The 27,664-nt window shown below is 44.5% G+C and overlaps 1 protein-coding gene across 2 annotated transcripts; it reads left to right on the top strand.

The window, feature by feature from the left end:
* The first annotated feature begins 836 nt into the window (after nucleotides 1–836).
* LOC143285085 (carbohydrate sulfotransferase 15-like) lies at nucleotides 837–27,664 on the top strand. 2 transcript variants are annotated; one of them, XM_076592295.1, is made up of 13 exons: nucleotides 837–1,005; nucleotides 3,484–3,639; nucleotides 5,334–5,395; nucleotides 7,174–7,493; nucleotides 8,471–8,521; nucleotides 10,562–10,722; nucleotides 11,865–12,030; nucleotides 17,027–17,282; nucleotides 17,957–18,058; nucleotides 19,848–20,004; nucleotides 21,367–21,538; nucleotides 22,868–23,015; nucleotides 25,341–27,664. In XM_076592295.1, the coding sequence occupies exons 2-13, from the start codon at nucleotides 3,506–3,508 to the stop codon at nucleotides 25,538–25,540; spliced, it is 1,929 nt and encodes a 642-aa protein (XP_076448410.1). In that variant the 5' UTR covers nucleotides 837–1,005; nucleotides 3,484–3,505; the 3' UTR covers nucleotides 25,541–27,664. The 2 variants fall into 2 exon arrangements, with proteins under 2 accessions (XP_076448410.1, XP_076448409.1); XM_076592294.1 differs by having other exon boundaries at nucleotides 5,331–5,395.

Raw genomic sequence — 27,664 nt, 5'->3', positions numbered from 1 at the left:
GTGTGTGTGCGTGTGTGTGTGTGTGAACTTGGAGTGGGAGACTGAACTGTTCATTGCTTTGCAGGTAGTAGTACATGTACGTATATGAGCGGGCTGACTTGGATTGATCGAATGTAGGCTTGCAATTGCGTGAGGATGCAGGCATATGTGTTGTCAGTGGGTGTTATGATATATGCGTGGAGTGTGTGTAAGTGTGCGCGCGCGCGACTGTGTCTATACTGTGTCACTCTGTGTGTGTGTGTGTGTGTGTTTGTGTGAATATTAGTGTATTCAACTTTAGTAAATGCAAGTGCGACTCTGCGTTGAAATTGATGTATTCAAGCATACAAATATGGATATCGTAGGGCTGAGACAGAGGTGGTCGATAGACGTGTTCTAAGCTGCTTTGTGCATGGATCTCTCCGTGTGTGTGTGTGTGTGTGTGTGTGCGTCCGTCCGTCCGTCCGTCCGTGTATGGGCGTGCGTGCGAGTATGTGCGTGCCTGTAACGTCCTTCAAATGTTCGAAATACACAACAGAAAAAAATACAAAATAGGCAAAGAATGGAAAATGAATTTGGATGATAGATCTGGGTCATCTCTCTCTCTCTCTCTCTCTCTCTCTCTCTCCCTTTCTCTCTCTCTCTCTCTCTCTCTCTCTCTCTCTCTCTCTCTCTCTCTCTCTCTCTCTCCATTTACTGATATGTTGTTTTTGGTTGTTGTTGGGTGGTTGTTTTTTTCAAGTGTACTTTTGTACGTAATACAATCTTATAATGTTTCTTTTTTTAAATGTATGCACACAAATGAAACTATCATACCTTTTCATCAAAAAACACACTGTGAATCGGGACAGCCTGACACCCTGTGTTAACCTGTGAATGGCGGCTGGAGGTTCAGATCGATAGATCGATCAACTGGCCCATCATCGCCAGATAACCTGAATCCCTCCGTGTGCATTGCTCGCGCCTGGCTTCGAGTTCGGCTTCTGTGCTTCCTGCAGGATTCCTTGGCTTTGTGTTACCATCCAGGTAAGTCTTTCAGAGGAATCCTAGGCTTTGTGTTATCATCCAGGTAAGTTTTTGAGTATTCTGTTAGGTTGTACGTTTCTTTTTGTTTTTTAATAATCTGTTTCTTTGTGCCTGTTTGTCTGCATGTGTGTGTGTGTGTGTGCGCGCGCGCGGGCGCGTGTGTGTGTGATCTGTGTGTGTTTTTTAACTCTGTTTCTTGGCTTTGGTCCCCCACGCTCTCTCTTTTTTTTAGTTCCGGTGCAATAATGCAAGGTGAACATAAGGTAGCTGAATATTATCTGTCTCTGTTTCTGGCACTTTTGTCTTCTGCTCGTGCAAATTGAGGGAAGAGCATGCTGTCTCTCGCAAGTTGAAAGGACATACTTAAAGGTGGGGAGGGCTGGAGGGCAGTGAGGTCAGCTTCTGATCTCGAAGGACCTGGTAGCAGAGTTGTTTTCTTTCAGCCAGCCTCGGACATTGTTCTTCTTAGTAAATGTCAGATTGGCAGTACAAGACATTTAGCAGTGTTGTTCGCTTGCAAACTGATATGCACGTAAATAGTTTTTCTTAATGCTATATCTCTGTTTACACACATCCGTGTGTGTGTGTGTGTGTGTGTGTGTGCTCTGCGAAGGGGATCCAAGTTGTAGAGATGTGTGCGTAATTCGAGATGTCCATTCTTCAGTCTAAGACTGCAGTACAGTTCAATATAGTACATTGCAATAAAGTATTTCGTGCGGGGCTGTGCTGAACAGCCCAAACCCAGTCCAGACCAGACATATCCAGTTCGGTTCAGTCCAGTGTGTTATTTCATCGATATCCAGTCCCAAATAACAGAGAGGCAGTCTAAGGATCTGAGGTGTGTGTACAAGTTGTGGAAGACGGGGGGAAATCAGAAAATAACTAACAGCGGTTTCTCCATTGCATTGGGAAGTCATTTACAGCTTAGTCTGTTGTGAAGGACTATGACTTCAACTGGGAGACATGATTGCACTGGCTCTTAATGCTGCAGCTTTGGAGGCTAGCTGGCCTCTGGGAACCATTCCAACGCCGACTGTTCTAAAACCCTCTTGGCCAAGATAATCAAATTCTAGCCCAGATAGTTGGGACAGCGGTTGCCTCCTCTGCTGGTCTGACGGGCGTAGTTGAACACGACATACAGTTATGCAAAATTGCAACTGGATGCAGGAGTGTTAAACCAGGAGAGAGATCCTTGTGTTTTGTGTGTGTGTGCGCGAGCGCGCGTGAGAAAGAGAGAGAGAGCGTGTGTGTGAGTGTGTGTGTGATTTATATATATTTTTTTTCATAAGACATTCAGTTGTAGCTTCTCTGCCCTCTCCCTAACCAATCCGAAAAACGTCTGGAGGAAAATGGACACGAGTGTTTCTCTGGAAATAGACACTTAAAAAAAGACATATCTTCTGTACATGTCTGGGGAGTGAACGATCAGTTATGAAGCAGCCCATGGCTTCATATCTATAACATCAGTTGGGAGCGAGAGACGGGATTTCTGTTTGATTTTGCCCTTTTATTTATGAAGGTATTATTTAAAATGAATATTTTTAATCACGCTGAATTTCAAACTCTCGTCCAGACAGCATAATAACTGAAAATAGAATTGACCTCACTTTTAATTCACCCATGACTTTGTTTACAAACAGCAGCCAATCGAAGGAGAGCGAAAATGAAAGATGAGTTTTTAATCCACACGACTTAGAAAATGCGCAGATTTTGAGGAAAGACCTCCCCGGTTTTTTTAACTACCGGCATATGACTTTGTTTTATAAGAAGTCGTCACGAAAGGGTCATCATTTGGCAGTGCGTAACCTACCTATATTTTTCTCTTTAGCGTGAACGATTTGACGTAAAATGACATTTTGCTTTTAACTCTGTGCTCAAACCAGACCTGGTGAAGAAGGAAAGGGATAGACAGTATGGTATGTGTCTTTTAACTCTGTGCTCAAACCAGACCTGGTGAAGAAGGAAAGAGATAGACAGTATGGTATGTGTATGTGCGTGTCAGTGTGTGTGTTATCATCAATGACTTTGTAATTCCACTCATGACTTCAAAACGGGAACCTATGCGAGAAGAATAGAGGATAGTCCATTCTGTGTTTAACCTACAAGAAAGGAAGGGATGGCAATATTTGACTCGCTTGTGTAAACAAAGTGAGTCTATATTATAACCTGGTGTTCGGGTTGTCTGTGTCTGTGTTTGTCCGTGGTAAACTTTAACAAATTCATTTTCTCAGGAAACACTTTGTCTGACAATACCAAATTTGGATTAAACATAGTAAGATTTTTTTTTTTCACAGTCATGCCAACAGTAGGTTGCATGTCTTCCGAATTGAGCCGTATTTCCGGATCTTTTTTCTTTTCTTTTTCTTTTTTTTCCATGATCCCTTTATTGGATACAGCGCGTGTCACAAGTGCGTCTTGACGGCCATGCCTCTCTTCTTTCTATTTATTCCGCTGGTAATATCTTTTTTTTCTCGGCAGGTGATCGGAGCCAGTAGAGTGGATGATGCGAGTGCACCTGAAGGGGGTGGTGCTGGGGGTGTTGGCCTTGGCGGTGGTGGGGGTGTTGGTTCACCATCACTTCAAGACCCGGCGCTCTTTGCTGTTCACGGATGGCATCAGCAAAACCAGTGCCAGGTGAGTTCACCACTTGGTCTGTTTATGTGAGCACACCCATGATATATGATGATTAATGATAATAGTAAATGCAGGCTTATATAGCGCAATGCCCCTCATCTCAGATGGGGCTTACCGCGCTTTACAATAAAATATACAAATCTAAGACTACCTTACGTAAAAATATGTATAAAGTGAACACAGTCTCACATGACATTGGCTAAAATATACATATGTAAGACTGACATAAAAATATGTAAATCCACACAGGCACCATCACAGTCCCAAATCACACAGGCGCAAATCGCAGCGAAACAGCACATAACATTCATCACTGTCAAAAATAGACGAATAAGAATAAAGATAAGATAAACACCAAGGAACCAGGCATCACGAAAAACACACGATTAAGTGCTCAGTGTTTTTATAGACTTGGCAAAGATAGGGTCAGAACCGTTGTACTGTCGGCAAAGATAAATCCTTGCAATTGTAGTCAGCAAAGACAGGCAGGCTCAGGGCTGTTACGAATTCGGCACAAATAGGAACAGGAGTGGGTTGCACTGAGTGAACTCAGCAGCGCTAAGTGTGCTTTGAATTAAGAACTCCACGGTAAATTCCATATACTTAGGAACATTGTTAAATCTTAGCAAACTGAGCGGTGCAAAGCTCGTCCCATGCAAGCTGGGCCAGGACCATTGTGGTCAGATAAAGAACTAGGCATTTGCACTTTTGGTAGTCAGCAAACACAGTTACACAATTGTCAGGGTAGGCCTAATACCGTAATATAGTCGGTATATAGATAGGCCCACAATTGTTACTAAGTCGGCAAAGATAGCCTCAGTACCGTTATATAGTCGTCAGAAATGTTATATAGTCGTCAAAGAGTGGCACGGTTCCCTTATACAGGCAGTATAGATATTGTATTGTGATATACAGTAAGAGATTATTATATAGTTAGCATGAACAGGCCCATGTAACGACTGTTACATAGTGGGCATAGATAGGCCCGGGAGCCTAATATAATCGGCAAAGGCTGGCCCAGGACCGTTACGAAGTATAGTCGACAGAAAAGCTCAAAGGCTGCCAAAACACCGGTAACAAAATGGGAAGACAAAGCACAGGCTTGAAAAATGGGCAGGTGTATGTGTTCCTGTCAGTTCAACGAAACTAGTTTGGTCAGTATACTTCATATTTTACGTTCACCTCCGCAGTTTTTCTCCCAGCTGCTTCCTGCGCCATACCCATCCATTCTTATATTCTTCACCTTTCCGAAGAATCATCTGAAGAAAAGATTGAATGATTATCACCCGAGATAACAAAAAGGTGTGTGTAATGAAAAATTAGAGGTGGTATAATGATAATTGCAATCACTGGAAAATTAAAGAACAGGGAAACCTCGATTCCGCTGCAGTAATAAAATCAGTAGGTAAGTGAATTCAGTTCACAAGTAAAAACAAAAAGTACATTCGCATGCAGCAGTTAAGTAACATTGCTCCAGTTTAGTAACAAAATGATTAGAAGATGCCATCAGTTAATGAAGTAATAGTAGCCACAATCATCATTATTCAGTAGTAATGTTGGGTATTGTTGCCATAACGCCCAGTCATTACTGTTTAAAAACACTGACATTGCCATATTTGAATGATGTAGTTATTAATGACATTGCCATATTTGAATGATGTAGTTATTAATGTTGTTTGACCATTGTCCAGCAGTGAGCGACCAGCGGCAGCAACACAAGCACGCACCACGTCACGGGCCAAAACTCCATCGTCAGGTCTGTGCAGCTAGTGCTCTCCCGTCATTGTTCATCCATCTTTTGAATCGTTTGAGCTCTCTCTCTCTCTCTCTCTCTCTCTCTCTCTCTCTCTCTCTCTCTTTCTCTCTCCACCCCCAATTGCAATAATTTTTGTTTTGTAGCTGTCTATGCTGCCATTGGTGAAGTTCGTGTTCTCCCATAACTGGTTTATTCTGTCAGTATATGTTTGTACCATTTTTTGCGGTGCACTATTATTAATTTTGATAATGTACATTTAACCAGTTTCATACAGTACGCATGAATGTTGATAGCTCATTCTTTCATGTCACCCCCCCCCCCCTCTCTTTCTCTCTCTCTGGCTCTCTCTCTCTCTCTCTTGGTCTGTATGTATGCCTGCATATATCTCCTTCTCCCCCGCACCCCTCCCCTCTCTCTCTCAATCTCTCTCTCTTTCTCTCTCTCTCTGCCTCTCTCTCTCTCTATCTCTTGGTCTGTATGTATGCCTGCATATCTCTCCTTCTCCCCCGCACCCCCCCCCCCCTCTCTCTCTCTCTTGGTCTGTATGTTTACCTACATATCTCTCCCTCCCTCTCCCCCCCCCTCTCTCTCTCTTGGTCTGTATGTATGCCTGCATATATCTCTCTCTCAACCCCCCTCTCTCTCGCTTGGTCTATGTATACCTACATATTTCTCCCTCTCCCCCCAACCCCCTCTCTCTCTCTCTCTCTCTCTTTCTCTTGGTCTGTATGTATGCCTGCATATCTCTCCCTCTCTCCCCCTCTCTCCCTCTCTCTCTTGGTCTGTAGGTATACCTACATATCTCCCCCTCTCACCCCCACCCTCTCTCTCTCTCTTTGTCTCTTGGTCTGTATGTATACCTGCATATCTCTCCCTCTACCTCCACCCTCTCTCTCTCTCTCTCTTGGTCTGTATGTATGCCTGCATATCACTCCCTCTCCCCCCCCCCCCTCTCTCTCTCTCCGTCTCTCTCTTGGTCTGTATGTATGCCTGCATATCTCTCCCTTTCCCCCGCTCCCCCCCCCAGCCCCCCTCTCTCTCTCTCTCTTTCTCATCCCACCCCGATCCCCCGACACACCTGTCCATCCCCTCGAAATCACTTCTGGAGCGCATCATGTTCAAGCTACCCCACTGTGGACGTGGAAACTCCACACATCAAGTTCACGAAGTCAGTCTTACTGGTGACACGAGTTCACAACCCATGTTGCCCATGCAACCACTTAGTCTCTTTTATCATGTGCTTTTGAGCCGAGCTGACAATCAATACGAGGAATATTGTAAAGCAGACTGATCTCCCACCTGGTGCAAACCGTGTCATGATTGATCACAGGTGGAGTGGAAACTGTTGCATTGACGATCATCCCCACTGAGGTTAAGAACGCTCTAAAACTAATTGAGTTTGAGGGAAATAGGTCTGTCTGCGCAGTGTATTAAAAGTCACTGAGTTTGAGAAAAGTAACTGTGCTAAAACTGTTTTATTTTATCTTGTGACTCATTAAGTGTGTTGGAGAAAGTAACAATACTGAAACTGTTTTTTATTTGATCTTGTGACTCATCGTGGTTGAGAAAGTAACAATACGAAAACTGTTTTAATTGATCTTTTGACCTGGTTTTGACAGAAACAAACACACTATAATATATCAGTCATTTAGCATAACGCACATTCAAAGTAAGGGAGGAAGTAAGGCGCGCGCAGCCCAGCGCACGCACGCACGCACGCACTTCCGCCTCGTGCGTCACGTTTTAACCCAATTCTTGAGACTGTTTGCTTCACGCAGGACCGGTCGCCCAAAAGACGCCCAGATCACGGAAAGTCAGCAGCAGCCAGGAATCCCCACAACAGGCGCAGAAACGTACCACTGCGGTGGACCCGTCTCGCTCAGAGGCCGGCCTGGGCCGCGCTGGTCAGTCCGCATCAGAGAAAGCCAGCCTTCAGTCTCCGGGCCTCAAAGACCCTGATGCCGAGGCGCCTCGTGAACCGACCCCACGTGACCAAGCAGCGCGTGAAACGGCGGCAGCAGCAGCAGTGCAGGGATCGGGCAAGGAGGTGGCGCGTGATGCCGCTCCGGGGGCAGAGGTGCTTCAGGTCTCCATTGAGGTAGAGAAATAAAAATGAATAGAATAGAATATGTCTTTATTACCAAGTGCACCGGGGCCACAAGGAATATTGGTGGTGGTGGGAGGGGGGGGGGTAGTTCATAACAAGGTACGAACATAAATTAAAAATCATACACAACACAGATACAGTAGAAATTAGGATACACACAAGTGCATATCATTCTAAAAAAAACTTGTGCAAACTCACACATGCACGTACTGCACACACACACACACACACACACACGTTTGAACAGATGCCACATATATGTGGATGGGGTTGATGACTAGATCTTCAGGTAGATGGTTGTTGATTGCACAATTCTATTTATCATACTGGATTTGTTCGAGAGATAGGGCATGGACTGCTTTGGGGAAAAAGCTATTGGCGAAGCGATTGGTTTTCATCCTTATACTTCTGTACCGTCGACCAGAGGGGAGCATCTCGAAAATTCCAAAAGCTAGATGTGATTCGTCCTGGCTGATTGATTTTGCTTTTGTGATTAGCCGCTTATAATATGTCTTCTAGAGAAGGTAGATCAGCCCTGGTAATCTTGGTGGCGGTTTTTACGATTCTGTTAAGGGCTGCAACTTCTGCCTTGGAAATGTATTACCCTTCTCCCCCTCCCTCCCCCTCTTCTCTCTCTCTCTCTCTCTCTCTCTCTCTCTATCTCTCTGCATCTCTTTCTCTCCCTCTCCCTCTCTCTCTCACATACACGCATACACACACGCACTCTCATACATAATGTCATGCATGCACGAACGCACACAGACACACACACACACGCACGCGCGCGCACGCTCACACACATGCACATGCACACACACACACACACACACACACACACACATATATATATATATATATATATATATATATATATATATATATATATATATATATATATATATATATTCATTTATGTATACACAGATAAAATGTGTTTTCATATGTAATGATGGGTGTCTTTCCCTCAGGTTGGGAAGACTGAGGAGTCTGGCGATGCCGCACATAAAACTGATGTCAAGGTGAGTGATCATGAAGATCCCGATGTTCTTCGTTCTTTGCTCCTAACATGGATCTTAAACGCGATCACTGATCATAATGGCTTTTAACGTGATCACTGATGATATTGTGATTATGGTCCATCGTCTTCTGTTCCCAGTTGCGCCCATAACGTGATCAGTTTAAGATAATGCTCTTTTTTTTCGTTTATTCTTAATAACACTGATAACGTGATCACTATAACTTGATGTTCTGCGTTTTGTTCCTAATATTGCTAACTGCGTGTTCACCATAAGATAATGATGTTCTTTTCCCGTTGTTCCTAATACCATAGCACACCATAAGATAATGATGTTCTTTTCCCGTTGTTCTTAATACCTTAGCACACCATAAGATAATGATGTTCTTTTCCCTTTGTTCCTAATACCTTAGCACACCATAAGATAATGATGTTCTTTTCCCGTTGTTCTTAATACCTTAGCACACCATAAGATAATGATGTTCTTTTCCCGTTGTTCCTAATACCTTAGCACACCATAAGATAATGATGTTCTTTTCCCGTTGTACCTAATACCTTAGCACACCATAAGATAATGATGTTCTTTTCCCGTTGTTCCTAATACCTTAGCACACCATAAGATAATGATGTTCTTTTCCCGTTGTTCTTAATACCTTAGCACACCATAAGATAATGATGTTCTTTTCCCGTTGTTCTTAATACCTTAGCACACCATAAGATAATGATGTTCTTTTCCCGTTGTTCCTAATACCTTAGCACACCATAAGATAATGATGTTCTTTTCCCGTTGTACCTAATACCTTAGCACACCATAAGATAATGATGTTCTTTTCCCGTTGTACCTAATACCTTAGCACGTTCGTACTAAGAAATGCATACCACAAACACATACCACAGCACCATTTAACAACCACCTCGTTTTCAGTTTCTCTCGGTCTCTTCCACTCCCTCTCCCATTTGTCCTTTTTTCGATTATTTTATATATTCTTTGGTTTCTGTTTTCTTAGCTGATGCTTTTTCGTTTGCTTAATGATCAACAATCACCACCAATCATCATCATCATAATGATCAACAATCACCACCAGTCATCATCATCATAATGATCAACAATCACCACCAATCATCATCATCATAATGATCAACAATCACGACCAATCATCATCATCATAATGATCAACAATCACCACCAATCATCATCATAATGATCAACAATCACCACCAATCATCATCATCATCATCATAATGATCAACAATCACCACCAATCATCATCATCATCATCATGATCAACAATCACCACCAATCATCATCATCATCATCATAATGATCAACAATCACCACCAATCATCATCATCATCATCATGATCAACAATCACCACCAATCATCATCATCATCATCATGATCAACAATCACCACCAATCATCATCATCATCATCATAATGATCAACAATCACCACCAATCATCATCATCATCATAATGATCAACAATCACCACCAATCATCATCATCATCATCATCATCATAATGATCAACAATCACCACCAATCATCATCATCATCATAATGATCAACAATCACCACCAGTCATCATCATCATCATCATCATCGTCATCATTACATTATCAGTTTTATCAACTGATGTTAAAAACTTGCGGAGTTGTACGGTGCAGCGTAATAGTGTGCAGTTTTGTTACAATGCAGTCTCAACATACAGCAGTGTCACACAATGCATGCAGTACAGCAGTTTAGGCCAAAATTAATACAGTCCAGCAAAGAGAAGCGCCACAGTGTATACAAACGGAGTAATTCAGTCCCCGTGTTGTTGTTTTTTTAGGGGGAAACATTCATCATATCGTCATACTGATGACGTTGACGAAGCCTTATCACGTAATTGTTGACGTCACAGATGTACATACGCACGATGGTCATACTTATGACGTTGACGAAGCCTTATCACGTAATTGTTGACGTCACAGATGTACATACGCACGATGGTCATACTGATGACGTTGATGAAGCCTTATCATGCAGTTGTTGACGTCACAGATGGACATACGCACGATCGACCCTCTGTCGGCCACGGAGCCCATGGTGATCCGTCAGCAGGAGCAGCTGGAGGAGCAGGAGCGGCTCGGGTACAAGCCTTGGCGAGGTCGTCCCAAGCCTCCAGAGAAAGTGCAAGACCCCTCACAGTCCTGGCTGACCGAGTGAGCTTTATTCATTCATTTATTTATTTATTTATCTATTTATTTGTTTATTTATTCATTCGTTCATTTGTTTATTTCTATATTTCTTTATTTATTTTCATTCATTTTTAAAGGAGTGGGGGGTGAGCTGGTTGCTAGGGTGGTTTGGTTGGTTGCTGAAGACATGAAAGACATGATTTGGCTGATTGATTAGTACGTGACTTGTATGGCTGTGGGTTATCTTCGAACGCCTTGCTGGCACACTTGATTCTGAATAACTTTGTTAAACATAGATAAAGAGATAGACGAATAAATACAGAAAGAAAGAGTGTTAGTTTCCCATTTTGACACATGACTATGCTTTCTGATAGTCCTGAATTTTAAGAGAGAAAAAGCTCATGCAAATAATTATGATCAAATGCTTTTTCGTTGTCAACAAACAGGATAATAGCTCATTAATTTTTTTGAAAGAATGAAATTCTTATGGCAGTGTGCAATGAAAACATCACAAAAACCACAATGGTCAACAGTACGGTCAATGCCAGTATTTCCATTCGCAACAAAGTAGTATTTCTCATCACGAATGACACTTGTAACTATGTAGAGTTATACCTCTAATACTAGTCCAATGATCCTGTCTGCCTTTCTTGCTTGAAGAAACAGAATGTAGAATTATCAGGCAGAGTAGCCTTGACTTTTCCTGTCACACTCTGCCAGGACGTGCCGTGGCAGAGTCGGTTAACCGTTGGACATCTGATCCAGTGTTTACCAGTGGTCAAGGTTCGATGTCTCGTTTTCGGCCTGGTGTTGTGTCGTTGGGAGAGGCGCTTTGCTCCGAATTTCCTCACTCTACGCCTAGGTGTGAATGGGTAACGACTTGGTTGGGGAAAGGTTAAAACGGCGGAAGGAGAGGACTGGCCCCCGCCTTCCTGTGCCGAGCCCTAGACGCAATGAATGTGAATTCACCGCCCCGATAGCCGCAGAAAGGCAATGGGACATCAAACCATTAAACGTTCTTCTCTTCTTCTTCGTTTGTAGGCTGCAACTCCCACGTTCACTTGAATGTACACGAGTGGGCTTTTTACGTGTATTACCGTTTTTACCCCGCCATGTAGGCAGCCATACTCCGTTTTCGAGGGTTGACGTTCAGTTCTGCTGTCCAGCATGAAGTACCCACAGTGGTACCTGGAGTCAGTCACGCGCAGCAAGGTGCACGGGAAGGAGAAGGAGTTCGTGGGAGGGGCCCCGCTGTTCGAGGGACCGTGTCGGGATGCCGACAAGGTCAAGGCCCAAAACCTGGCGGAGAAAGTTCTGACCTTCTCTTACATTGTGAGTGTGTGGTGAACCTGGGGAATTTTAACGTCGGTTATGCTGTGTTGTGATGTGATGTGATGAACTATACTGTGCTGTGTAGTGCTATGCTGTACTGTACTGTTATAACCGTGATAGAAAAACGTCCAAAAAGCGAATTAAAGAAATGTCCAGCTTCATTCACATACTTTAGCATAAAATTCACAACAAATAAAATGCTCGCACTCCTTTCTGTCTTCCCGATTTGGGGACGTGTACATGATCCTTGTTCTGTCAGTCGTCCTGTTACTCATGCACTGTTATGATACGCTGCACACACACTCTCTCTCTCTCTCTCTCTCTCTCTCTCTCTCTCTCTCTCTCGCTCGCTCGCTCGCTCGCTCGCTCGCTCGCTCTCTCAGGACAGACGATCACATCCAGTCCTCCGAACTTACGACAGCCTCTGTTTTTGTTTTTGGTTGTTGTTTTTTGTTGTTGTTGTTTGGGTTTTGTTGTTGTTGTTGTTTTTTGTTCGTTTTTGTTGTTGTTGTGGGGTTTTTTTGTTTTGTTTTTTTTGTGTTTTTTTTGGGGGGGAGGGGGGGTTGCGAGTGGGAGCGATCAGCTACATTGGTAACCTGACAGCCCCGACCCTACTCCTCACCATACCACACATCCCCCAACACTCCCTCCCCCCCTCCCGCCCCCAATCCAATCACCCAATCGATCGATGACTCGCGCACCTGGCACCCTCCTTCTTCTTTTCGGTCGCACTTGTCACAGAGTCAGGCTGGCCTGCGAGACAAATGTCGTCGTGGCTTCCAGGTCTTGTCTGCAGCCGTAGAGCTTGTAGAGCTTGGTGCGTAGTGGGGTCGCTTCTGGCCACACGGTGTCTCTCAGTCCCTGGTGGAGGGGACAAGTCTGCAGAACATGTTCTGGTGTTTGGTCTTCAAGACCACAGGGACAGGTCGGTGATGGTGCCAGCTTCAGCTTCTTGAACATGTGAGCGTTGAGGCGGCAGTGTCCTGTGCGTAAGCGCATAATTGCTACCTGCTGCCAGCGTTCAAGCTCGTGATATGCATCCCTTGTGGCTTGTGGTCGCAGTGCTGCCTTCACAAGGGTCTTCTTTTCAGCGAAGCTAACACTGTTGTTTGGTTGTCTTTATTTCGCTCCGAGTTTGGCGAGCTGGTCCGCAATTTCGTTGCCTGGAATTCCGCAGTGGGCTGGAACCCATTGCAGGACTACTCGTCGTTGCTGGGCAACTTCTTGTAGTTTCTCCTTGAGACGAGGAAGTTTATCTCCTGCAAGGGCTTCCAGGACAGACAACGCATCTGTCAGAAAGACAACTTGTGGGCATTCGCTCTCTGAGTCGTGAACCATTGAAGCGGCCTGCATGAGCGCCTGAACCTCAGCTGCGTAGTTTGAACAGTACTTTCCTGTGGGTATCCTTGCTGTGGATGTGTGGTGCTCAGGAGACTTCATGTACACTCCTGCTCCTCCGTCAGCAACAGCGTTGGTTGCAGAGCCATCTGTGTACACGTGAATCCAGGATTCTTCAGGGTACCTTTCAGCAATCATGGCTTGTGTCAGAGTGCGTTTGGCCGTGTCATCCTGAGAATCTCCTGGAGCGACCTGAGGGACTGATGTTGAGATATGAAAACTTGTGGAGTCTTCATTCCATGGCTGCGGCAGGTCGTTGGGACTCAGTGGAAGCGTCGATGGAGGCACACCATCCCGGTGCGCCCTGGCAAGTCTCTTGCTTTCATGGATAAAGCTACTGCGCTTGAGGCGATTCTTTGTCAGTCCGTTCATCCTCCTCTTCATCGGATGATCAGGCAGGCACTGGAACTTTTCTGCTTGGACCATGATTTTGGCGTCTCTCCTTTGTGCAAGGGGTTGTGTGGCAGTAACCTCCTCCATGGCCTTGATTGGTGTGGATCGCATGGATCCGGTGATGATCCGTAGGGCTTGATTTTGGACCCTATCCAGAGACTGCTGGTGGGTCTTCGCTGCCGTAGACCAGGCTGTTGAGCCGTACTCAAGGTGGGGCCTGACGGTTCCCTGGTAGACGCGCTTGAGTATCGTTTCGTTTGCTCCCCAGCTGGTTCCGGCTAGCTTTCGCATGATGGCCAACTTGCGTCTGGCTTTTGCTTCAGCACGTTTGATGTGTGGCTTCCAGGTTTGTCTCTTGTCGAAGGTGACACCAAGATAGGTAGCCTCCTCGTCACTTCTCAGGGCTGTGTCGTCCAGTTTGATGGTTCCTGGTTTTTGTTTTGGTGACAGTGTGAAGAGTGTTGTAGAGGACTTTTCTTTGTTTATGGCTACATACCACTCCTCTGCCCATGCTGCTAAGCGGTCTGCTGCTAGCTGCATTCTGTGGGTGGCGGTAGTGGCATGTTCCTCCTTACACCACATCACTAGGTCATCAGCGTAGAGTGCAGCATGGATACCTTTGGGAAGTGTTTCAATGAGGTCATTGATGAAGATCAAGAAGAGGGAAGGGGAGAGGACTCCTCCCTGTGAAACTCCGTGTCGCAGCAGTACTTTCTTGCCTTTGTGTCCGTCAACTGTGACCCTTGCCCTGCGGTTGTGGAGATAGGATCTGATCCAGCGCAGCATGTTCCCTGCGACCCCACATCTCTGCAGCTTCACGAGGAGGCCGTCAGTCCAGACTTTATCAAAGGCCTTTTGCAGATCAATCCAGGCAGCAAGAACTACCTTCTGCTCCTGGAACGCATCTTCTATTTCTTGTGCGAGGTAGGTAGCTTGGTCCTCTGTGCTGTGAAACTGACGAAATCCTGCCTGTTCAGAAACCAGGATGTTTTCAGTCTCGAGATACCAAAGCAGGCGCTGGTTCACCATCCTTTCTAGGGTCTTCACAACGCAGCTGGTCAGGCTGATTGGTCTGTAGCTGGCCGCCTTCTTCTTGTCCTTTCTCTTCTTAAGGATAGGAATCATGATGGCTTCTCGCCAGACTTGAGCCAAGGTCCCAGTTTCCCAGCTGTGGTTGTAAACCTCCAGAAGTTTCAGGACGGCGGTGTTGCCGAGGTGCTTCAACATCTCGTTACTGATCCCATCTGGCCCTGGGGATTTCCTGGTTTTTAGTTTCCTCAGAGCTGTCTGAAGCTCGTAAAGAGTGAGGGGCTGCTTCATGAGTTTCACATCGGTGTTGTGGGTCCGTTCTCTCTGTTCCCTTCTTGCTTCTCTTGTTTGGAGAGGGCTGACAGGTACATTGCTCTCCTCTGCGTAATTGTCAGCAAAGCGGTTGGCTGCGCGTCGTCCTGTCAGTAACTCTCCGTTCTCCTCCAGCGTAGTTGTCTGAGCTCTGCTGCCTTCATCATTGAGTTGACCTACAACTTTCCACAGCTTCCTTCCATCTTTCTCAAGGTTCAGCGCCGCTGTCTTCTCTCTCCAGCTCTGGCGTCTCGCTTGTACTTTTGCCTTGAGGAATTTGGCTTTCGTCTGCTGAAGTCGCAGGTGGTTCTCATCTGATGGATTTCTTTCTGCTTCCTGTCTGGCTTCTGTCATCTCGTCCTGAAGTTCTTGAAGCTGGTTTGACCAGTAGGGTTTGTAGTCTTTGCGAGCTCCACGTGGAATACATTCTTGGGCTGCTTGAAGGATGCAGCCGTTCAGCTCTCTGACAACGTTATTGATGTCTCTGCCGTGGACGTGGATGTCCCTGGTAAGAGCATTGGTGCGGTGTCTGAAGAGACCCCATTTGGCCTTCTTGTAATTCCAGCGTGGGGGCACAGGAGTGTTGGTGGTGTTCCTGTTGATAGTGATGAACACTGGCCTGTGATCGCTGCCTCCCAGCTGATCCCCTACTTCTCTGCTAACGTCTCCGTGGAGGTCGTCAGTGCAAAAAGGCAAGGTCAGGGGTAGTGGTGGAGCGCCATCGTCTGGAGTAGAAGGTTGGGGTGTCGCTTAGAGAGTTGATGAGAACGAGATGATGGTCGTCTTGCCAGTCTTCCACTTCTTCACCTCGGCGGTCCATATGGTCGTAACCCCAGCTCTGGGAGTGGCTGTTGAAGTCACCCACGGCAAGAAAACTTGCGTCTGGGACCTCTATGGTGTCGAGGGACAGTGGACGGTCATCGGGGCAGTAGAAGTTCAGGATGTGCAACTCTGTGTCATTCAGTTTGGCCCTAATCGTTTGGTACTCGGCATTCTCCATGTGGACGGCTGATTCGCAGGAGTGTATGTTGTTCCTAACAAGGGTCAGGATACCACCTTTGCGTCTTTCTGCTCTGTCCGACCTGAAGCACTGATAGCCTCTGACTCTGAATGCTTTTCCGCTTTGCAGGTGGGTTTCTTGAATGCAGCAGATGTTGATGTTTTTCTCATGCAGGAGGTGTTCTAGCTCCATCTTTTTGTTCATGACTCCTTCTGCATTCCAATGCATAACCATGAAAGGTTGACGCTTCTTGGATGAAGTTGATGTGCTGCCAGTCGCATTCCTCCGCCGTCTCCTGGCGTGCCAAGACGGACGAGGGTGACCTCCAGTCGCTGAGGGCGGACTCCGTTGAGGCGCGGAGCCCGGCGCTGCACCACCCTGGAGGGACCTCAGTGGGCGAGCGCCATCGGTTTCACATGATCTGTCCAACTCTGTCTCTTGTGCGTAGTTGCATGGCACTGTGGTTTGTTAGAAGGCGCGCGCTGGCCCAGTACCGCTGTCTTCAGCCCTCTAGGTTTCTGTAGGGGTTACCCCGCCCTTAGCTCATGGCCTAAAGACCTACCCTGTGAGCACAGGGGACTGACTGCCAGTTAGTCTGGCCCCTACCCCACGCGGACCTGTCCGGCTTGGTTGAACCTGCCAGGAGTAAAACTCCCGCCGGCATAGCTCCGGGGGTTGTCAGGGCACGCAAGCCCCTGCACCGCGACAAGGCGGCAGTCGTTACAGGGGACCTGGCACCCTGACATTCCCCCCACCCCACAAACCGCAATCCGCCCTCTTCACCATACCATAACCCCCCACCCCCGCCCCCAGTCCATCACCCAATCGATGACTCACGCACCTGGCACTGCCACCCCTGGGCAGGAGCCGGGCCAGTTCATCCCGGGCCTGAAGAACCCCTGCTGGTACGAGGACCCCAGGAAGAGGAAGCAGATGCGCTGCCTGCCTTACTTTTATGTGGCCGGGGTGGCCAAGTGCGGCACCACGGACATCTTCAAGAGGGTCCGCATCCACCCGGCCATCATGCAGGGCGAGCTGAAGGAGTACCACTGGTGGGACCGCCTCCGCTACGGGGCACCCATGGAGCTCAAGTTCACTGAGGACTCGGAGAGGAACGACCGTGAGTTTGGGTCGACGGGGTGGGAGGGTATTCGGGTGAAGTGAAGTGAAGGCGGTCAGGATTTATTGGCGCATCGAGGGAATGGAGGGAATTTTAAAGAGGAAAAAAAACACCCACGAAACTACATGGTCGACCAGGTGCAAAGCAGTAATGATGATGATGGCAGCAATTGATTATACTGTTTCTTCTCCTTGTTGTAAATGAAAATGATGTTTATAAATGGCCACACCGCTGACATTGTCTACGCTGGAAGCATCTGACTGCGACAGATGTGACCACATGCTTTAACAGACTCGACAGATTAGAAATGCTGGACTGGTACAAATATAAGTGTGTTCATTCGTTTTGTTTCGTAAAAAGATAACGGAGACTGTGGGGACATGATTCGTTTAGTTTCGTAAAAAGATGACAGTGTTACAATTACAAGGAAGACTGTTGGGACATGATTTGTTTTGTTCCGCAAAAATACAACTCTGTTAGGACTGTGGGGACATGATTCGTTTAGTTTCGTAAAAAGATAACACTGTTGGAACGGAGACTGGGAACATGATTCGTTTTGTTTCATAAAAAAAAAAAAATAACACTGTTAGAAGGGGGACTGTGGGGACCAGCTATACCTTCACCACCAACCTCCCCATCTGAAGGTGATGATTGAAGATGACATTGTTGTCCAGGGCCTCTGCCTCTGGCGCTGTACAGCCGTATCATCATGGGAGACGAGGTGGAAGAGATGAAACAGGAACTGCGCTCCAGGAACCATTCCGACAGAATCTGTGGTAACGTTTCCCGTTGTCTTGTCTTTGTTCTGTTTGTTGATTGTGATTGTTCAGTTTTGATTTTCTACAGTGTTCGGTTTTGATTTTGATTTCATACAGTGTTGTTTTCACTTTTCTGTTATTAACATGTATTAGTAGTCATGATAATCGTTCTAGTGTTGTTAAGAACAGCACCATCCGTACAGGGGAAAAATAAGGACAGAAGAAGCAGCAACTGAATAGATAGTATCAGCATAAGTAGCAATTGTGACAGAATTAGCAATTGGCAGCAAAAGTAATGTGATTACAAGTACACTTGACTTTTTTTTTTTCAAATTAAGCATTTTTTTTCTCTAACAAGAAATGGTGGTGATGATAATAGTAGACGCAGGAAGAGCAGCAACCGTGCGTGAAAATTGAGGTTCACCCTCAAGATCAAGTTATGCATTGCTGGGATCCTGGGGGTGGTCTTAAGTGAAGATCGCGGTGGAAGAGAGGGACGTTGTTACATGTCTGTCTGAGTGTGTATGTGTGTGTGCCTGAAATCTGATTGAATGACACAGGAAACGAATGATGAGCGCCCAATGGCAGCCGTCAGTCGGTTCTACCCATGTAGGGAGCCTGTTGTGCAAATGGCCCCGACTTTGTAAAGTGCTTAGACCTTGGTTTCCGACCGAGGATAGGCGCTATGTAAGCATCCATATAAAATCAAATAAAATCAAACGTTGTTGACAAATTTCTGCAGAAAATCCACTTGATAGGAAAACAAATACACTCTCAACCAAAAAAGGGAGCGCTGTACTGAAGCGACGCGCTCTCCTTGAGGAGAGCAGTCCGTATTTCACGCAGTGAAATCAGTTGCGACAAAAAAAAATGATATTGGTGGATCTGGAAGGGGCTGTTGCGGGTTTTGGGAAACGTAGGGGTGCTCGTACTGTATATTTTTATGTGCTTGATGAGTAGGTATATCTGTCGGGTGTTTATGTTAATGTATGTGACAGGGCGCGCGCGTGTGTGCATTGTAAACCTATACAAGTATTCTTTGAATATTTGTTGGATCCATGCTTAGTAATTTACCTCTTTATGTCCCGCATAAGTGGCTCGCATGTATGAACAGAACTATTATAGAATTGTTCAGTAATTTCTTTCTGGATTCTTCTACGCTCGTGGGCGCGTTCACTCGTATGTAGGAGTGGACTTATACGTCTATGACCGTATTTACCCCGCCATTTAGATAGCCATGTTCCGTTTTCCGGGGTGTGTATGCAGGGTATATTTTTGTTTCCATAACCCACCGAACACTGACATGGATTACAGGATCTTTAACGTGGGTATTTGATCATCTGCATATGTATACACACGAGGGGTTGCGGCACTAGCAGGTCTGCATAATTGTTGACCAGTGAGATGGGAAAAATCTCCATCCTTGATCCACCAGGTGCTCCGAAACAGAGGATCGAACTCGGGAAACTCGGGCGAGAAACCAACCCTTCGGCCACCACACCTGTCAGGATAATTGTTGTGTGTTGCTTCTTTTTAGTAACATTTGTTAGTTTAAAGCGCTTGGAACATGATCTCTGACTGATCAATCAGTACAATATCAAAATGATCAAAACTTGTACATGTTTGTTTTTCACTGATTTTATTTTCTTGGGAGGATAATTGTTTTATTCAGACTTCCGAATGTATTGTTAAAAACCGAAAGGATCTATAGACTTAAAAGATGACAATAATGTATGGTGCGGGTTGTATTCAGAAGACAGCTCGGTCAGCAGGTGCTCTCGGTGAACAAAGTGTGGGCTGTGTTCAGGGGACGGGTCGCCCTCCTACCTATGGGACCCGAGGATGTGGGACGTTTTTGAGGGCAACCAGGGCTGTGACGAGCCGCGCATCGTTATAGGCAGCTTCATCCAGCACGCCAACCCCCAGTCCAAGATCATCCTCCTCTTCAGGCATCCCACACAGAGGTGAGCTTCTACTGTTGCTGTCGGTCTTGTCTGTCTGATTGTGACTTTGCAAAAGCTTATCACGTTTATTGATTATACGTATACTCCTCGATTCTAGAATTTATGGCCTGTCATGTAAACCCAGTTTTGAGTGGGCTGTGGGTTCAATTGCAGCTAAGGGCCACCCACTTCATGGATGCCCCGACCAACACTGCAGGTGTCAGTATCTCTCAGGGCTGGTTGACGCTGGAATATGTCACAAAAGAAGGCGTAGTGCACAGCCTTGTCACGTAGTCCTGAACCTAATAGATTCCCGGAGCTTCTGCTGCAGTATTCATTCATTCATCGGATTTTTTTTTTAATAGACCCGAAATCTGTACCCTCATATGCCATATTCTTCTGGTGACCATAGTGTGTATCCCCTTCACTACCGTAGTTGTGGCGAGTTCCTGTCAAGGTTTTGGTGTTGGCAGGTTTATATGGGGACAGCCATTGGAGAAGCGTAATGGTTTTGCTCTGGAGAAACGCTTGGTTAGACTGGCTCAGCAACCACGTGGTAATTGTTGTTGGTAGTGGTCTTAGTAGGTTGTGCACAACTGGATACCGAAATGACACAGCAGCGGTGCAATATCCTCTGGTGTGTGGCCTCCTGATGACCTCACATGGATGGTAATATGCCGACGCTGGGACTACAGACAAATAATGTGTGTGTGTGTGAGAGAGAGAGAGAGAGAGAGAGAATTGAAACTGATATTCACTGACGCAGTCATGCTGATGACTTATCTGCCTGCAATTATACTCATTCAGAGCATTCTAAATTCATCAGGAAAGACTATCTGCCGATGACTATCTATCCGCAGTTATACATTTTCAGAAACATTCTAAATTTATCAGGAAAATTATCCAGTAAACTGACTGGTTCAGATTAAACCATCTCACACTGATTTCATAGAAAACAATAACTCATGATGACAACCAGATAGAAAAAAATCTTGTTTGCTTGCTAAGATTCTCTTTTTTATGAATATAATTTGAAACGTTACTGAAAAAGTTGGTAGTTGCGGAAATGTCAGTTGGGAGAGGAACACGGATGTCATGGTTTAATCATGTAACAGTGGAATGCAAATGGGCTGGTGTTTTTCTTTTGGTTATTTAGTTTATATCAAGGCTATCTTTCAAATTGTATGTTTTTCTTTTTGTTATTTAGTTTATATCAAGTATCTCTTTTCTTCTTCCTCTTCGTTTGTGGGCTGCAACTCCCACGTTCACTCGTATGTACACGAGTAGGCTTTTACGTGTATAACCGTTTTTATCCCGCCATGTAGGCAGCCATACTCCGTTTTCTGGGGTATATCAAGTATCTAAAACTAAACTTGCTTTCAGACTGTACTCACGGTTTCTGTCGCGGAGAGACAGCTACCGACCGTTCCGAGGCGCCACGACCCACACGTTCCATGACTACGTGGTGAAGGGCGTGGCTCTGTACAAGGCCTGCTTCCAGCAGCACTCAATTCGGGCCTGTGCCTACAACAGGACGCTGTATGACGAAGCTGTGGTGAGTGGCAGTGACAATGGCAATGAGCTGATTCCCATTAACTCTTTTGAGTCATAAAGAAACAATGAAAGATGACAATGACATTATAATTTATGATAATTTGTGGTTTAAGGGAGGCAACCGCTCCCATGCAGTGATGTCCATGATAGACCAGTGATTGCCCTTGCCCCGTCTCCCGGTCGCTGTTTAGAAATTATTGCACAACGATCCGATTGTGTTTTCATTCAACACTTATGTGGTTCTATTCCTGAATACAGAATATTTCAGTGGGGATTTTTTTTTCCACTGGAGGCAGGGGTAATGTTGGGGCAATGGCGAATATCTTTCAAAATAATTTTCGATGAAACTGAGTATTTTAAGAAGACTGTGTTGTGTAAAATGTTTCTTATGCGAGTATCAGGCATTGCTCTTTTAAGTTCGGCAGTTTAGCGCACATGGATTTGTCTGCATGCTTTGACATCACCTTTTTTTTTTCTTCTTTCTTTCTTTTTTTGTCCAGACAAGTTGTGGGGAGAGCGATGGAGATAAGGCATTGGTGGTGGAGGAGGGGGGAAGTAGAGGAAGGATACTGGGATTTGCAATGTGAAGAGGAAATGATTCTGTGGTTTCATCCAAGAAACACTTGTTAAAGTCCTCATTGATCCATTAGTGCCCAGTGAGTAGCGTTAAATTTATGTTGTTGACTGGTGACTTAAAGATTAGCTGTGCTGATTTTTGTTGTTTTTCAGTGACGAAACTGGTGAGGCTGCGCGCAGTGACATGTCAATACCGAGAATTTCTTTCGCTTTTTGAATCTTCCTTTACACAAACACTGGGTTATTTGTGGGTTTGTTCCCCCCAATGTCACTGACATGTGCTTCCATTACTTGTGTGTAGGGTGTCTATGTAATTGGATATTCTGCGTGAATGTTGTTTTCGGTGGGTTGTTATACATCGTGCGAGTTATGCGTCAACTGTGCGCCGGAATATCACCAAGGGCATTTATAGGTATTGTGGTTCACATAATGTCTTTGGTTGACATCATATGCCTACGTTCACCGAATGAACACACTGCAGACAGTGTAATTAATGGAAGGTCGTGTATTGGAATTTGCTGTGTGAAGAGGAATTCATTATGTGGTTCTTAGTCATGCTGCTTAAGGCTCGCGTTGATCGGTTCATTCCCATGATTAGCGTGTGTGTGTGTGCGATGTGTTTGAGAGAGAGTGGAACGTGTGTGGAGAGTGTGGCAGAAGGCATAGGGCACTTGGGTGGAAAGCTTGATTGACAAAGATGTGCAAGCATCAGGATTTACAAGTTGTATCCAATGGCCCGGTTCTCTGTTGACAGATACGACTCGTGGAAGGCATGTACTCTGTGTTCATGGAAGACTGGTTGCGGATCTTCCACAGAGAACAGATGCTGGTGCTGCGGAACGAGGACTATTCGGATGACATCGAGGGCCACATTCTCAGAGTCTTCAACTTCTTGGGTGCAGGTGAGTTGTGTGCAATGTTTTCGTTTTCCGGGCTCCGTGTAGAGACCTTGTAATGATGTCGGGGGACACACACACACACACACACACACACACACACACACACACACACACACACACACACACACACACACAAATGGAAGGAAACGATAACTTTGAAGAGTTTGGCTTTGTGATTCCGATAAAAAAAATTTAAAAAAAAAACGTCTTTACAACGCTTGGGGGGAAAATGAGTGCCTGATTGTAATCTGCATTTATTATCAGTAACTTCTCTTATTAAACTGACTACTTCCCTTTCACATTTTCATTAAATAATTTTCTTTAGACTAATTGTACTTTATCTATTCAAAGTAAGCCTATTCATCTTTGATTCCACCGTCCATCTACCCCGTTTCTTCCAACTCATCATCCACCCCCCACCCCTCCTCTCCTACCTTTTAAACAATGACTTTCAAATGTAAAAATCAGTACTTAACAAGAATGCCTGTAACCACCAGCTGGCCAAAGTGTGATGTGACTTTAAACCGAATTTCTGCTGTTCCACAGTTAGTCACCAGTACCTGTGTGTGATGGGACATTCAACAAAATGTATCTTGTCCAACAGTTAAAATCTCCAGCATGTATGACCGGTCATTTAACCAAATTCTTCCTGCTCATTATGTATGACTGGTCATTTAACAAAATTCTTCCTGTTCATTATGTATGACTGGTCATTTAACCAAATTCTTCCTGTTCAACAGTTACAATCATCATTATGTATGACCGGTCATTTAACCAAATTCTTCCTGTTCAACAGTTAGTCACATTATGTATGACCGGTCATTTAACCAAATTCTTCCTGTTCAACAGTTACAGTCATCATTATGTATGACCGGTCATTTAACCAAATTCTTCCTGTTAAACAGTTACAGACATCATTATGTATGACCGGTCATTTAACCAAATTCTTCCTGTTCAACAGTTACAATCGTCACTATGTATGACCGGTCATTTAACCAAATTCTTCCTGTTCAACAGTTACAGACATCATTATGTATGACCGGACATTTAACAAAATTCTTCCTGTTCAACAGTTAGTCATCATTATGTATGACCGGTCATTTAACCAAATTCTTCCTGTTCAACAGTTACAATCATCATTATGTATGACCGGACATTTAACAAAATTCTTCCTGTTCAACAGTTACAATCATCATTATGTATGACCGGTCATTTAACAAAATTCTTCCTGTTCAACAGTTACAATCATCATTATGTATGACCGGTCATTTAACCAAATTCTTCCTGTTCAACAGTTAGTCACATTATGTATGACCGGTCATTTAACCAAATTCTTCCTGTTCAACAGTTACAATCATCATTATGTATGACCGGTCATTTAACCAAATTCTTCCTGTTCAACAGTTACAATCATCATTATGTATGACCGGACATTTAACAAAATTCTTCCTGTTCAACAGTTACAGACATCATTATGTATGACCGAACATTTAACAAAATTCTTCCTATTTAACAGTTACGATCACTATGTATGACCGGTCATTTAACAAAATTCTTCCTGTTCAACAGTTAGTCATCATTATGTATGACCGGTCATTTAACCAAATTCTTCCTGTTCAACAGTTACAATCATCATTATGTATGACCGGTCATTTAACCAAATTCTTCCTGTTCAACAGTTAGTCATCATTGTGTATGACCGGTCATTTAACAAAATTCTTCCTGTTCAACAGTTACAATCATCATTATGTATAATTGGTCATTTAACCAAATTCTTCCTGTTCAACAGTTACAATCATCATTATGTATGACTGGACATTTAACAAAATTTTTCTGTTCAACAGTTACAGTCACCGTTATGTATGACCGGTCATTTAACAAAATTCTTCCTGTTCAACAGTTACACTCATCATTATGTATGACCGGTCATTTAACAAAATTCTTCCTGTTCAACAGTTACAGACATCATTATGTATGACCGGTCATTTAACAAAATTCATCCCGTTCAACAGTTACAAACATCATTATGTATGACCGGACATTTAACAAAATTCTTCCTGTTCAACGATTACAATCACCATTATGTGCGAATGGACATAAACCAAATTTCCTCCTGTTCCACATTAGCAATCCCCAGTGTGTGTAACGGGACTTTCAACAAAATTCATTCTGTATAAAAGTTACGATCACTATCATGTGTGACGTACCATACAGTCACCATTGTATATGACAGGACATTAAACAAAATTCCCCCTGTCCAACAGTTACAATCACCATTATGTGTGATGGCACTTCTTAACAAAATTCCCATTTCTCTCTGTTCCACAGCCAAACTGGGCCAGTCTGAAATGCGGCCCGTCCTGACCCACGTGAGCACCAACATCGGACAGAACTACAAGAAGGTGGGCGCCATGCTGCCCGAAACCATCGCCATCCTCAACGAGTTCTACAAGCCCTTTGTGCTCCGCCTGCACGAGCTGCTGGGCGGCGATGACCGCTTCTTGTGGAAGGACATTGCAGTGACATAATCTTATGGCATCCCTGTGTGTGACGTGGCTGCAGGAATGACGCAGTTCCCGCGGATGACGGTATACTTTGATAATTGATTTTGTATTGAGAATTGCGTTTGCTACGTGTGATTTTTCGCAGCAGTTTTTTTTTTTTTTTTTTTTTGTTTGTTTGTTTGTTTACAGACCCATAGTTACCTGTGTTTCGTTATTTTTGCTATGTAGGGACCTGCATCATATCATATTCCGATTTTGGCTCACGTGTGATTTCTGCTGATTTGAAAACTAAAACAACAAAACCGAAAATTCGACTGGAGGTAGGGGGCAAACCTGTAAGCTACTATAAGACCTATCTATTCAAATCATACTTAAACTTACCATCTAAAACGAGTGTTTGCCGAACTGAAAATCAACAATTCCATGCAGCTAAAGCAGCCCACGTCGATCGGTATTTCATTGTTTTATGACCATAATCCACATGTATCAAAGCTTCAAAACGTTCCTTGCCTTCATCACGTCTTTCCGGCTTCAATGAATATCAAAATCGCCGAACATATTTTCAAACGCAATATTAACGATATTCACTCCGGTCGAGTCTAGTTCCTTCATCAAAATTTTGATCCGAGGAGCGAATGCTTTCTACATAATATAGATATACATCAAAAGTTCAAACTTTCCCTGTTTTTATCACGGTTTTTCGGTTTCGATGAATTATCTTAACAAACTCTCCACAAAAACCTATTTTCGATATCTCCTATTTTAAGGTTATTTAATTTCCTTTTCACAATGGAATTACTGCATTTCTTGCTATCTTTGACAGACACTTATAAAGTTTTCAGACAAGATATTTAGCTGTGCATCTTGTGGGGGAGGGGGAGGAGAGGTAGCAGTAAGCTAAACAATATACACACCGGAAACATACGTACAGAAAACATCGTGAACATCTTTTGTTAGTGGTATGTGGATGTTCAGGTTTGGTGCTTCAGCACTTTGCAGGCTTGCTCGGCAGAGTTTCACGTCCAGTCAGTTTTCACGCAGCGACTAGGCCTGTGTCTCATCATGTGCTGGGGTTCAGTTATCATGCTGTAAGTCGTTCTTTATTCACCCATGTTACATGTCCAGTTTTCGTGCAGTGTTTAGACCTGTATTCCCCATGATGATACAATGACAAGGCCTGTATTACCCCCATGTTGATGTCCATTGGTCTTCATTCACTCATGTTGATTCTAGTTTTCGTACAGTGACAAGGCTTGTATTCCCTCATGTTATATCCAGACCTTTGGTCCATTTTGAGCATTATTAAAGCCAAAAAACAGATCAGAGATCAGCGTAAAAAATTGCAGTTTCAAAATTAGGTGTTTTCTGAAACAGCTCGATTTGTAGCATGACTAAGAGGTGCAAGCCATACCGACCCACCCCTATCCTACTTCCTCAAAGTACTACGTGAGAACATTCACTTCTCTGAAGAACGGGACTGTGGCAAACGTGTGGATATCACTTCAGTAATTCACTAATTCGGTTTTTGTCGAGCGTTTGCTCGTGTCAGTTACGGTCAGAAATAAAACGCTGTCCTGGCCTGAGCGTAAATGGTTTACAGGGCACATGAAGTAAACAGTGGTCAGCCATTTGTATTTTGAGGAGAAAAAAAATGAATGGTCGGTCTGGGTTTTTGTTTTTGTTGTTGTTTTTTAAGTTTGGCATCGGGGCTTTATTCACATGAGAAAATGTATCATCGCACCAAAAGTGTCACCTGTGTTTGTATTTTCAGAAGATTGTGTACGCGTTCTGCATACACCGTCTCGATAACCCATTGCTATAAATGAAACGATGCGAAGAAAGTTTCAGTGGTTGGCGGGGGATATTGTGAGGAGTACTTGGAAATGGATTTGGGGGTTGGCACCCGAGTGTACATGCTGTAGCTTTCTGAAATATCTCGATGCGCAGAATCAAGTTTGATGTGGGCAGTTTGAGTAACTCAACACGCCCGTGCGTTCAGAAGTGGACCAAACGGGCTGGCTGGATCAGATTTGGGCCTTCCATCAGTTGTTTCCCTTGGCCTGTATGTTGAAGCACATCGTCATGGGGCAAAAGCTCACCGACAATGTTTGGCGAAGTAGTGGATTAGTGAGGGGGGGGGGACTTTTT

Source organism: Babylonia areolata, chromosome 8 (assembly GCF_041734735.1).
Source record: "Babylonia areolata isolate BAREFJ2019XMU chromosome 8, ASM4173473v1, whole genome shotgun sequence".
Classification (NCBI taxonomy): domain Eukaryota; kingdom Metazoa; phylum Mollusca; class Gastropoda; order Neogastropoda; family Buccinidae; genus Babylonia; species Babylonia areolata.
The sequence above is the reverse complement of the archived record's forward strand: the minus strand, read 5'-3'. Positions and strand labels throughout refer to the sequence as shown.

Coding starts and splice junctions, on each gene's coding strand:
- LOC143285085 (XM_076592294.1), top strand. CDS start 3,506: ATGATGCGAGTGCACCTGAAGGGGGTGGTGCTGGGGGTGTTGGCCTTG. Junction 7,494..8,470: donor TGCTTCAGGTCTCCATTGAG/GTAGAGAAATAA, acceptor TCTTTCCCTCAG/GTTGGGAAGACTGAGGAGTC. Junction 8,522..10,561: donor CACATAAAACTGATGTCAAG/GTGAGTGATCAT, acceptor TTGACGTCACAG/ATGGACATACGCACGATCGA.